Source organism: Malus domestica, chromosome 03 (genome assembly GCF_042453785.1).
Source record: "Malus domestica chromosome 03, GDT2T_hap1".
NCBI classification, from domain to species: Eukaryota; Viridiplantae; Streptophyta; class Magnoliopsida; order Rosales; family Rosaceae; genus Malus; species Malus domestica.
The window spans coordinates 25,022,427-25,034,986 of NC_091663.1; the positions used below are offsets into that span (position 1 = coordinate 25,022,427).

Here is a 12,560-nt window from a genome sequence, read left to right on the forward strand (position 1 = left end):
TAACGGGTCGAAACGGGTTACCCACGTGTTACCCGCGTGTATACCTGTTAAGAACCCGTTATTAACAGGTTCTTAACGGGTCACCCGATAGTGACCCGATAAGTTATCGTGTTGACTCGAAACCCGTTATTTTCGTGTCGTTTTTATATCGTGTCACCGTGTTGTGTCAAAAACTACCAGGTCTAGCCCCAATGATGTTTTAAGCTGCAACGCAACAGTTTTGTCGTGGTAAATAATCCACCCAACCAGCTTCCTCCTCCTCCTACCTTCCACCACTTCCTCAAAAAAGATAAACAAATAAGTAAACTGTTATTTTATTTAGGCCTAATCGGATAAATGGTCCCCGTGGTCAACAGGTATTCGGATGATAGCCCCTGTGGTAAAAAAATTCGGATTTAAACCCCTGTGGTCTAAGTCTGTTAGGATTTATGCCCTTCGGTTAAATAATGCTGACGTGGTTGCCACATATATGCCACGTGGCAAAAATAATAATTTTTAAAATACCTGAATTAAAAAAAAAAAAAAAAAAAAAAAAAAAAAAACGCAGAAACCCAGAAAATCCCCCCCGCCCTCCGCCCTCCGCCCTCCGCCCGTTCCCCCACCCCGCCGGACTTCTTCTCCTTCTTCTTCTTCTTCTTCCCGCCGGAGACCAGCTCCCCCCCCCCCCCCGACGGAGCCCTCTCCCCGCGCGACCCTCCTCCCTCTCCTTCTTCCTTCTTCTTCTTCTTCCCGCCGGTCTCCCTGCGCGACTTCTTCTTCTTCTTCTTCTTCTTCTTCTTCTTGTTCTTCTTCTTCTTCTTCTTCTTCTTCCCGCCGGAGACTAGCTCCCCCCTCGCCGGAGCCGTCTCCTCGCGCCCTCCTCCCTCTCCCTCTTCCTTCTTCTTCTTGCAGATCCGGTTTGTTTGTTTTTTTTTTTTTTTTTTTTTTTTTTTTTTTTTAATTCAGGTTTTTTTAAAAAAAAAATTAAAAATTATTATTTTGCCACGTGGCAGCCATTTGGCAGCCACGTGGCAGCCACATCAGCATTATTTAACAGAAAGGTTTAAATCCTAACAGATTTAGACCACATGGGTTTAAATCCTAACAGACTTAGACCACAGGGGTTTAAATCCGAATTTTTTTACCACAGGGGCTATCATCCGAATACCTTATGACCACGGGGACCATTTATCCAATTAGGCCTTTTATTTATTTATTCCTTTAATTTAACAAAATAGTCTACCTTTGTTTCTTGTTCAACCAAGTTCCCCTTCCATAGCTGCTGGAGACATACATTTCCAAAGCTCTGCAACTCCCCCACTTTCCATGTCCATGGCCTCTTCCACAATCCTTCTTCTCTCTCCCTTTCTCCCTTCATCTGCTCCTCCTCTCCTCCCTCACTTTCTCTACTCTCCCTTGTACCTACCAAGGCAATTACAGAGCTCTCTCTCCTCAGCCTTCCCCTAAAACTCTCCTTCCCCAGCAACTTCTACTAGTTTTTGTTCAATCAAATCCCTTTTTCTCAGCTGAAGTTTCTGTTTATGTCCAAATTACAGATGCCCATTTCAAATTTGCTCCAACTCTCTTGGAAAAGGTAGTCAAGGCAATGTCTTTGTGCCCCTTTGAGCTTCCAAGCTGATACCTAGTTGTATTGAGTATTGGGTGTTCTGATCTGCCCTTGGAGGTTAAAAAACACAGGTTTTTTCATATACCGAGTTCTTGTTTGTTGGTGTTCTTCAAAGTCTGAACTGAAAAGTTCATGGTAGAGTTACTTAGTGATCAAATTCTGCCTTGTTTGAATAGAATATACCCTCCTGATTCTGCTGGGTTTCTGTTTCAGAAAATTCTTGAACAAATTGGGTTTGCTGTCTGAACCTTTTGCTACTGATTTGGGGGAGTTTTCAGCTGCAAAGTCAGGGCTTTTGATCTGGTTAGGTTAACAAACCCTAAGATTTCTTATTCTGGTCAGTTTTGTGATATACCAGTTTTTCTTTTTTGTAGAGTGGTTCCAACTTGGGCAAGATATATTTTGTTTATTCTTAGGATTAAGGTGATAAATAATTTCAAGATTGTAGCTTTTGGCCTGAAAATTACTCCATTGTTACTTTTTAGGCAGTTAAGTGGTTAAGGGTTTGACCCCTTTTGCCATCTTACATTTTGGGGCATCATCTGCTATGTAATTAGACCTTGAAGTAGGTTTCTGGTGTTTCGTTAACCCCTCTTTGTGCGTCTGTCAAAATGCCTGGAGATGGTCGCTTTTTCGTGGAGTGGAAAGAACAGTTTGTTTCGCAGGAGAGGGGCAACCGTGTGGTTCACTATTTCTTAAAGGATTCTTCCGGAGAATCCATTCTTGCAGTTGTGGGTACTGAGAGGAGTGTTAGGCACATGTTCTATGTTGTTTCTGAGGAGTTTTTGCAAGCGCACGGAAACGAGAGCTCCAATAGTGCTAACTATAAATGGAGGTCAAGAAGGGAAGTTGTGGATTGGCTTACATCTATGCTGTCAAAGCAGCATGTACGTGGAGATCTGTCCGGTATGTGTTGCTACTTTGTAATTTCTAGTTCCTTATATAGTCTATAAAGTGTGCTCTTATGTATGCCATTAAAAGCTTTTGTAAGGCAAGGATTTTAACTTCCCCTACGCCTCAGCATCAGTTTCTAGTTTAAGTGACTGGTAAAAGAATATTAAATAAATTTTACCACGTATGAATATCTGTATGAAGTTAGTTAATAAGAAATCCAATATTAGTACCTAATGGCTTATTCTCTTTACCTGTATTTGCAAGAAATGAGGGATATGTATAACTGGAAAATTATGATTTTAACACACATTTTTATGACAGAATCACCCCAACATGATTCATCACAAGCTTTGTGGAGTCCCGAACATCCAATGAAAGGAGTTAGTGGTCACCAGGTACCCAATAACTCGGTATCTTTTTGTTGTGTTCCTTATGAGTATTGATTTTGTCCTTGTGATGCTTTCAAGTTTTGCATACAATACTGACTCCGTAACCTGTTTATCAGGGCCATCTTTCAACGACCTTGAAGGGACGCAATCCAGACATTGTTTGGTCAGGTGTTGCATGGACATGTGGTAAACAGCTCAAGCATTTCCCTGCATTCTGTAGGGACGGAACTACAATAGTGGTAAGGATTTAACCGTCAAAGTGTGCAACTGTACAAGGCATAGCTATCCATGCTTAAACTCTCAAACTTACATAAAAGTCACATTTAATTTGTAGAGCAATATTATGCAAGAAATGCTGTAGTGAAAACTCACTACTCCGGGAATAATTTCTGTGACCTTATGTATCGAAAGATGATTAATGTTGCCATAAGATAAATACATCCCTACATGGGTACTTGAGAAGTAATGAATCATTTGTTTCAAGTTTCAAAGCTTATATAGAAGATAAAGAAAGTATGTCTTTACTCGACGGAGCTTCAGAAATCGAAGAGGCGCCTGCTCAGAAATCGAAGAGGCGTTTGCTTTCTCAAAAGCTAGGCTGCTTAGAGATCACGAGGGTTGATCTCAGAAATCGAAGAGGCGTTTGCTTTCTCAAAAGTTGGGCTGCTCAAAGACCACGAAAGCCGATCTCAGAAATCGAGGAGGCGCTCGCTTTCTCAAAAGCTGGGCTCCCCAGAGACCACGAGGGCCGATCTCAGAAATCGAAGAGGCACCTACTTTTCCAGCCTTGTCAGCACCCGTCACACGCACACTCAGCTTTGCAGAAATTATGGGCATTCTGTCGAAGACTTCTGGGGAAGTAGAAAACACATGAATCTTACTGTTCAATCACTCACTTCCCACACGCAACAATAGCTCATGGGTACCACAGATAACTTTGCCAAAGTTCTCTGCCAAAGTTGAGCACGTGAAGCTTGCAGCTCCCACTACATCGCTCTGACCAAGAAGGGTAAAAGAATAGCAAAGAAACAACACTAACAAAGTTTAGACCCATAAATTTCGAAGGTCTAGCTACCATATTATTACCCACAAGGGTAAAGGAACAGTACCACTGCTGGATAATTGGAAAGTCCCTGTGTGTCAACCTCTGTGCTTCGTGGCAAGGTAGACTAGCAAACATGCCCAACCTTTACTCACATTCGAGAAAACACTCCCAATAAGATTGCTTGCTCCAAAATCGAAGAGGCACCGTCCTCCGAATCTCGAGAGCCAGACTCCCAACATGACTACTTTCCTAAAAATCGAAGAGAGGGTAAAGGAACAGTACCATTGCTGGATAATTGGAAAGTCCCTGTGTGTCAACCTCTGTGCTTCGTGGCAAGGTAGACTAGCAAACATGCCCAACCTTTACTCACATTCGAGAAAACACTCCCAACAAGATTGCTTGCTCCAAAATCGAAGAGGCACCGCCCTCCGAATCTCGAGAGCCAGACTCCCAACGTGATTACTTTCTCAAAAATCGAAGAGACACTGCTCCCCGAATCTTCGAGAGCCAGACCCCCAGCATGATTGCTTTATCAAAAATCGATGAGGCATCGTTCTCCGAATCAATCGAAGAGGCGCTCGCTTTCTCAAAAGCTGGGCTGCTCAGAGACCACGAGGGCCGATCTCAGAAATCGAAGAGGCACCTACTTTTCTAGCCTTGTCAGCACCTGTCACACGCACACTCAGCTTTGCAGAAATTATGGGCATTCTGTCGAAGACTTCTGGTGAAGTAGAAAGCACATGAATCTTACTGTTCAATCACCCACTTCCCACACGCAACAATAGCTCATGGGTACCACAGATAACTTTGCCAAAGTTCTCTGCCAAAGTTGAGCACGTGAAGCTTGCAGCTCCCACTACATCGCTCTGACCAAGAAAGGTAAAAGAATAGCAAAGAAACAGCACTAACAAAGTTTAGACACATAAATTTTGAAGGTCTAGCTACCATATTATTACCCACAAGGGTAAAGGAACAGTACCACTGCTGGATAATTGGAAAGTCCCTGTGTGTCAACCTCTGTGCTTCGTGGCAAGGTAGACTAGCAAACATGCCCAACCTTTACTCACTTTCGAGAAAACACTCCCAACAAGATTGCTTGCTCCAAAATCGAAGAGGCACCGTCCTCCGAATCTCGAGAGCCAGACTCCCAACATGACTACTTTCTCAAAAGCGAAGAGAGGGTAAAGGAACAGTACCATTGCTGGATAATTGGAAAGTCCCTGTGTGTCAACCTTTGTGCTTCGTGGCAAGGTAGACTAGCAAACATGCCCAACCTTTACTCACATTCGAGACAACACTCCCAACAGGATTGCTTGCTCCAAAATCGAAGAGGCACCGCCCTCCGAATCTCGAGAGCCAGACTCCCAACATGATTACTTCCTCAAAAATCGAAGAGACACTGCTCTACGAATCTCGAGAGCCAGACCCCCAGCATGATTGCTTTCTCAAAAATCGAAGAGGCATCGTTCTCCGAATCTCGAGAGCCAGATACCACAGACCACTTTTTCAAAGTACTCTGACAGAGTTAAAACATGTGAAACTGGCAGCTCCCACTACCGTGCTATGACCAAGCAGGGTAAAGGAATAGCATTACTACTTGTTGTTAGGGAGACTCCTATATATGTCGACCTCCATTCCCAACGGACATGCAGACCTGCAAAAATGCTCAACCCTTCATCATATCTGAGAGGGCACTCCCAACGAAGCATTTCGAAATATTCAGCTTTCTTTCCCCCCGATAATACCTTTGCAAACAAGCTATACTAGAGCAAGAATATCTCATATCATCAGGGTTAAAAGCAAGAGTATCCCATATCATGCTTTTTCCCTGCCTTTTCCTTTGGCCTTGTTTTTACCTGCAAGACAAGGAGAAAGAGAGCAATCAGTCAGCACTTGGAATCAAGCTTCCAGCCAGGAACTGACTGCCTGGAACCCTTTACCTGATTACTTACCTGGCATTGCTCTCGAGTACTCATCTTCAACATCTTATGTTTCCAGGGAAGATTCCGCATCTGCTTGAGGAACAGATAGGGCAAGTGCGAAGGATACAAGGAAGCATGTGGAGACAAGCGTAACAGCACACGTGCCGATACATCCATTACTCTGTCAAAAGCAAAAGTATCCCATATCAGCAGGGTGGAACGTACTCTAGATTTGATGGACTTGTTTTGACCCTCAAATTCTTCAGTCGGCCTTATACTCTGGAGGAAACCAAAAAACCCTCCAGCTCAGTTCAAGAATAAGCCTGTGGAAAGTTACTTCTTCAAAAGCAAAAGTATCTCATATCATCTCTTCTCATTTTTCTTCTCTTTATCCTTCATGCTGCTGCAAGATGGGGAGAAGGTGAACAATCAGTCGGAGCTCTGATTGCTTACCTTGTCTGTCACCTCTTTCAGCAGACCCCCTAGCTCGGCGACTTAGGGGACTCCTACTACATGGTTTGTATCGCGCTTGACCAAGCCTGAGACTACAAGTAAGCTTCAAGTGAAATTGATACATTACCTTGTGCATCTCCACCAGTTAAAGATACCACCCCTGGATGGAGGAAGAGTACTTCCAGAGAAGATGCCACATCTACCTATGAGACAGATAAGGCAAGTCAAGACGACACCACACTCCGATACTTAGAAGTTTCGTGATTACGAGATCATTCTCCCACAATATTTCCTAATGTCATTTGTACTAAATCATTCACTTGTACTCACTAAAGGAGAGCTTGAACCTAAGTACTTGTGTAAACCCTTCACAATTAATGAGAACTCTTCTATTCCGTGGACGTAGCCAATCTGGGTGAACCACGTACATCTTGTGTTTGCTTTCCTATCTCTATCCATTTATATACTTATCCACACTAATGACCGGAGCAATCTAGCGAAGATCACAAAAAGCGACCGTTTTCGCTACCTAGGATCTATCTTGCAAGAGAACGGAGAATTAGATGGAGATCTCAACCATGGAATACGAGCTGGATGGATGAAGTGTAAGAGTGCATCCGGCGTGTTGTGTGACCGTCGTAGGCCACTGAAGCTCAAGGGAAAATTTTATAGGACGGCAATAAGGCCAGCGATGTTGTATGGCACAAAATGTTGGGCGGTGAAGCATCAACACGTACACAAAATGGGTGTAGCGGAGATGAGGATGCTTCGTGGGATGTGTGGGCACACGAGAAAGGATAAGATTGGGAATGAGGATATCCGAGGTAAAGTAGGAGTAGCCGAAATTGTAGGAAAGATGAGAGAAAATCGGCTCCGATGATTTGGACATGTGCAAAGAAGGCCGACTGACGCTCCGGTTCGAAGATGTGACTACGGGACAGAGGTTCAGGGCCAAAGGGGTAGAGGAAGACCTAGGAAAACTTTGGAAGAGACTCTAAGAAAAGATTTAGAGTACTTGGATCTAACGGAGGACATGACACAAAACCGAGCGCAATGGCGTTCTAGGATTCATATAGCCGACCCCACTTAGTGGGAAAAGGCTTTGTTGTTGTTGTTGTTGTTGTTGAACTATGGTTGCTTTCATTAATAATGCTTGAGAATACGTCACAATTATGTGATAGTGACACTAGTATCCTCATGATGTTACATGTCTCATATGCTTCATAGCCTGGGAAATTTGCACTTCATTCAAGTATGATATATTATTGCATGAACTTCAGGAGATTTAGTTGAAAGACTAGTCGCCAAGGTATTTTGTTGAACATTGCCTTGATGTGTACATCTTGGTCAGGTCAAATCACTAATAACCACTTATATTCTGTCGACGATGGAATTGACATGCTACTCTGATTTTTGCTGTCAGCTGCAATACTTTTTCTCTGATTGTTTTGCTTTTCCCTTTGCATCCAGATTAAGTCCTTTGTCTTTGTCATGGCAAAGGGAGAAAATCACTATGTTGCTTATATGGAGGATATGTACGAAGACAAGAGGGGTCAGAAAAAGGTCAAAGTGAGGTGGTTTCACCATAATCAGGAAGTCAAGGGGTTAACTCCTGTAAGAAATCCTCACCCAAAGGAAGTTTTCATCACACCATATGTGCAGGTCATTAGTGCAGAATGTGTTGATGGTCCTGCAACAGTCTTAACTTGTGAACATTATGAAAAATGCTTAGCTCTGTTTCCTCAGGCTTTATTGGCCAAAGTACATCTATGCTATAGGCAGTTTAGAAGTAACAAGGTGAAGCCATTTGATTTGAGTAAAATGCATGGCTATTTTGATCAGCCAATTCTCTCTTGTTTCGGTCTCGAAGTTTCCAAAAAATCTGAGTTTAGAAGTGATAGCTTGATTGGGGAAGAAGATGAATTGGGTCCAAGTGACTATGTAAAGCAAGGATCTAAGAGGACTAGAAGTGGAAGGCCATGTCAGAGGTTTTCAACTGGTCGTTCAAGAGCAAGAAGTTCTACAATAGATAACCAGATGATGACATATAGACCTCAGAACCCAAACTATGGTTTACTAGACAAGCGGTTGTTGTCCATGAAGCTTGTTGATTGTCAGCCTTGGTATACTCCACTATTTAAGGTTGACGAAAAGATAGAATTGCTTTGCCAAGATAGTGGCATTCGAGGCTGCTGGTTTAGGTGTACAGTCTTGCAGATAACACGAAAACAGATGAAAGTTCAATACGAGGATTTGCAAGACGAGGAAGGAAGTGGCAATCTTGAGGTATCTTTAGCCACTACTACACTTTCTTTGTTTATTGTTTGGGTAACTGGGTTGAACTCTAAGTTGTGCAAAACACTGTGACATCATGTCTGATTTATTTACTTGGGATCTGGCTTGAGTTAGGTACACAAGAATTCCATCCAACTTTCTGTTTTAATCAACTATTCATTGTGATTCCAATTCAAAATACATGTTCCCTCTTCTTTATTTGGTGCTTTCTTGCATTCTGAGATGCAGTCTAGCATGTTTAGATTTTAAAGTTGCGTGTATCTATCTTTCTACATTGTCAACTCTTGAGCATCTCCTTATTTGAACTCTGAACTCTTACCCTGAAATGCAAGTTAACCTTCACTATTTTATGATGGTGTGTCCTGGACACTATCGGTTTCACTGACCCTCAGATTATCCCTTGCTAGCTGTTGACACCATTCAGTTCTATGTGATTTGAACCTTTTTGATCCGGTCAGTTTTCATGTAAGCTCGGTGTTCAGTTTGTAAATATAGTTTAGAAATATGGTCCTATTTTTGGGTGTTGCAGGCTTTTCAATGAAAGAGATGCAGGAAGATTTTCTTCTTCATTTCCTGTATGCATTGACTAGATTGGCACATAAGCTCCTGTGCTCTCTTGAGTGATTATTCTGTGTTCTTGATTTCTTTTGGGTTCTGAACTGTAATCCGAAGGCATGACCCTCACTCTCCCAACTTGTAGGAATGGATCCCAGCTTTTAGATTGGCTATGCCTGATAAACTTGGCATAAGGCGTCTAGGCCGCCCAATGGTCCGGCCAGCCCCTCCTAAGGAACAAATGGGCCTTGCCCTTGAGGTTGGGGTTGCAGTTGATGCATGGTGGAGCGATGGCTGGTGGGAAGGGATTATAGCTGAAGTTGGCAGCTGTGGTGACACCTTTCAAGTTTTCATTCCTGGTATGCTTAGTAGAAACTGGATCTAGTTTTTTCCCTGCATGTTCCTGTTACATATTTTCTCCGTTCATTTGTTTGGATGTAATTGCTTTGGCTGTAATGTAATTGCTTGGGCTGTATCAGGTGAAAGCTTACTGTTGAATATGCACAAAAATGATCTAAGAATATCCAGAGATTGGTTTGGGGACGAGTGGGTTGATGTTGAGGCAAATCCTGATGTACTATCAGCCATATCTTCAACAATGAGCTCACGTACTCGTCCCTTTACGTTGCCCGTGGTTGTGAAAGATGTCGACTCTGATGGGTTTGCTTTGTCGTATGTTGAAGTTCCTTCTAGTACTAAACATGTGGAAGAGGAAAAACTGAACTTGGCCACGTCATATATTGAAGTTCCTTCTAGTACTAAACACGTGGAAGAAGAACAACAGAACTTAGCCATATCTGCCAGTTTTGAAGCTCCTGATAATATGGACTTGGACAGTGATAGGAAGTCACCATCACTAAATGATGTTGGTACTGAAGGTGTTGATGTCAACGACAGTTGTGGTGATGTACAGGATGTCCAAGGTAATGATGTTGATGACAACAAGGGTGATAAAATTGCCGAGGATGACAAAGGTGACAACGGCGGTGGTGATGGCAAAAACAATGGTCATTATGAGGGCCAAGAAAGTATGGAAGTGTTTGAAACTGCCTGTATTGAATGTGTTGACGGGAGCGACAGTTGTGGTGATGTACATGATGTCCAAGTTAATGAAGTTGATGACGACAAAGATGACAACAATGGCGAGGATGACAAACATGACAACGACAATGATGAGAGCAAAAACAGTGGTCATGATGAGGGCCAATAAGGCATGGAGGTGTTTGAAACTGCTGGGGAGGGGAGCCCGAAAGCAGTAGAAATCATGGAAGTGATTTCATAAGATGTCTAACTTGAGTTGGATAACCGTAAATTGTGTCAGTTAATGATGTTAATGTTGTCGGCTAATGTTGAAAGTGTCAGTTAGGATGTCTGTAAATAGTTACACAGATGTGTTGGAGAGAAGCTCACTGCATTGTTTGGAGTTGGTGGCCTTCCTGGGTGTATAGTATGAGATAAGAGTTCTATGATATTTCGCTTTTTCTGGTTTTCCACGGTTTTATTAGAATTCAGATTCCTACGATAAGAAGCGATTCTCACCTACGATTAGAAGCGCTTCTCTACGGGTCAGTTCTACGTTAGTGATCACATTCATCTGCTTCTGCTTGTAACTTTGTATAAAAGATTCCGAGGTGTCCTGTAATTTTAAGTACAATTTCTTGGCTCCGTTATTAGAACTTGTTAATGAAAACCTTGAAAATGTATTCAAATAATTATCCGTTTCGAAGAATCATCAAACTGCGAAATTTAGAAATTTGTAAAGACTGGAAACTGAAGTAAGACACCTGTTTGCACCTAAAATGTGCACCATTTCACTTATTTGGGCTATTTGGGTAAAATATGGCATTTGGAGGATAAATGTGCAAGAATGCTAACTTGAAAAGATATTTAGCTATCAAGTGGGATAGTTTGGCATTAAAATAATGCTTTTCCCTTTTTATGTGGGTGGTGGAGGTTTGTCAAGAACTTTGTTTAATCAAAACAAATGTTTGCTTTTGAATTGGAAGATAACATGCAGACACGGAAGAGGTCATATGGATAAAACAAGCCACCTTGCTTCTTTTAAATGTTAGTTTATTGCAAGTGGTGGAGACATGTGGTGAAAGCATGTGGTGGGGATACAAACTTTCTTATTTTAATGTTATTTCACAATGCAAGCTGTAGAGGAGTTTCTTTCGGGTAAGTTCAATATTCTCATAAATGCGCTCTCTCGGTTCTCTATATAAAGAAGCAGAAGCACAAGGATTAGGGATACTCAAACAACCAATCAATCAACTCTACTCAAATTAGCTCATCAGCTTCCTTGTAGACATTTTAACTTTAGCGAAGCATCCATTATTTTCTTTATTTATTAGCTCTGTTGCTCATTAGTAGTATTGATCTCATTTGTAGTTCATGTACAACTCATTTCCAGCCATTTAATTTACCAAGCAATCTACAATATTAGTCATTCACTTTCCTCTGTCATTTACATTTCCAAGCAACCCTGCCAATTTCACTTTCCTCAATCATTCAAAACCCGTCTACTAGCGGCATCTAGTAGTGGCATACCTGCACCCACCAATTTCATGTTTAAGTAAATTTTTGGCATGCTTGCGAGCCCCATGGCAAATTTAAGGAGCAAACAACACCGTCGAATTTGCTCGATTTATACACACAAAGATTATAAAGATTTGCCTATTTACATTTGAATAGTAGAGGGAAGAAAAAAAAATGAGGATATAAAAAATTAGTGCTGTTTGTACCATACTTGACCAATCCCGAAACTATCAAGCACTGGTCAACTTCATACCTTTAAGGACCCACTGGGGGGTTCTTGCTGAGGCACCCAAGTCGAAGCACAAGTGTTTCCCTCCAACCAGGAGGTCAATCACAAAAACGTCAGAATAAAGCTCCTAGAGTCCCACATCGACCGCGGACTAAAGATGGAGACTTTCTTTAACTATAAAAGAAGATCATTCTCCTACAATTAATCCCTAATGTCATTATTGTACTTAAACTAGTCATTAGAACCCATTAATGATGATTATACTTGAACCTATGTATTTGTATAAACCCTTCACTTTTAATAAGAATTTCTCTACTCCGTGGACGTATCCAAACTTAGCGTGAACCATATACATTTTGTGCTTGCTTCCCTATCTCTATCTCTTTGCATATTATCCTCACTAGGTGACCGAAACAACCAAGCGAAAGTCACAAACTTGACACTTTACGTTGTTCCAAAGTCTCAATGATTTTGTGCATCAACATTTGGCGCCTTATGTGGGAACGACACGTATTACTACTTTCACCAGCCTTGTCCAGCTGGTTTCCATTGTTCGTACACTCTCTTTTGATTAGACATCCCTTTCCAACATGGGGAGTGAAGGAAGCCACAGGACGTAAAACGACACTCTCCT

At 42.0% G+C, this 12,560-nt stretch overlaps 1 protein-coding gene across 4 annotated transcripts; it reads left to right on the forward strand.

The window, feature by feature from the left end:
• The first annotated feature begins 226 nt into the window (after positions 1-226).
• LOC103427758 (uncharacterized) lies at positions 227-10,871 on the forward strand. Of its 4 annotated transcripts, none has more exons than XM_070819193.1 (8): positions 227-308; positions 1,180-1,909; positions 2,092-2,512; positions 2,822-2,895; positions 3,006-3,128; positions 7,780-8,595; positions 9,305-9,518; positions 9,639-10,871. In XM_070819193.1, exons 3-8 carry the CDS (start codon positions 2,218-2,220, stop codon positions 10,367-10,369), a joined length of 2,253 nt encoding a protein of 750 aa, XP_070675294.1. In that variant the 5' UTR covers positions 227-308; positions 1,180-1,909; positions 2,092-2,217; the 3' UTR covers positions 10,370-10,871. The 4 variants fall into 4 exon arrangements, with proteins under 4 accessions (XP_070675294.1, XP_028955920.2, XP_070675295.1 ...); XM_029100087.2 differs by lacking the exon at positions 227-308 and having other exon boundaries at positions 1,221-1,677; positions 1,820-1,909; XM_070819194.1 differs by lacking the exon at positions 227-308 and having other exon boundaries at positions 1,234-1,677; positions 1,783-1,909.
• Positions 10,872-12,560: the final 1,689 nt, after the last annotated feature.

Coding starts and splice junctions, on each gene's coding strand:
- LOC103427758 (XM_070819193.1), top strand. CDS start 2,218: ATGCCTGGAGATGGTCGCTTTTTCGTGGAGTGGAAAGAACAGTTTGTT. Junction 3,129..7,779: donor GGGACGGAACTACAATAGTG/GTAAGGATTTAA, acceptor CTTTGCATCCAG/ATTAAGTCCTTTGTCTTTGT. Junction 9,519..9,638: donor CTTTCAAGTTTTCATTCCTG/GTATGCTTAGTA, acceptor GGGCTGTATCAG/GTGAAAGCTTACTGTTGAAT.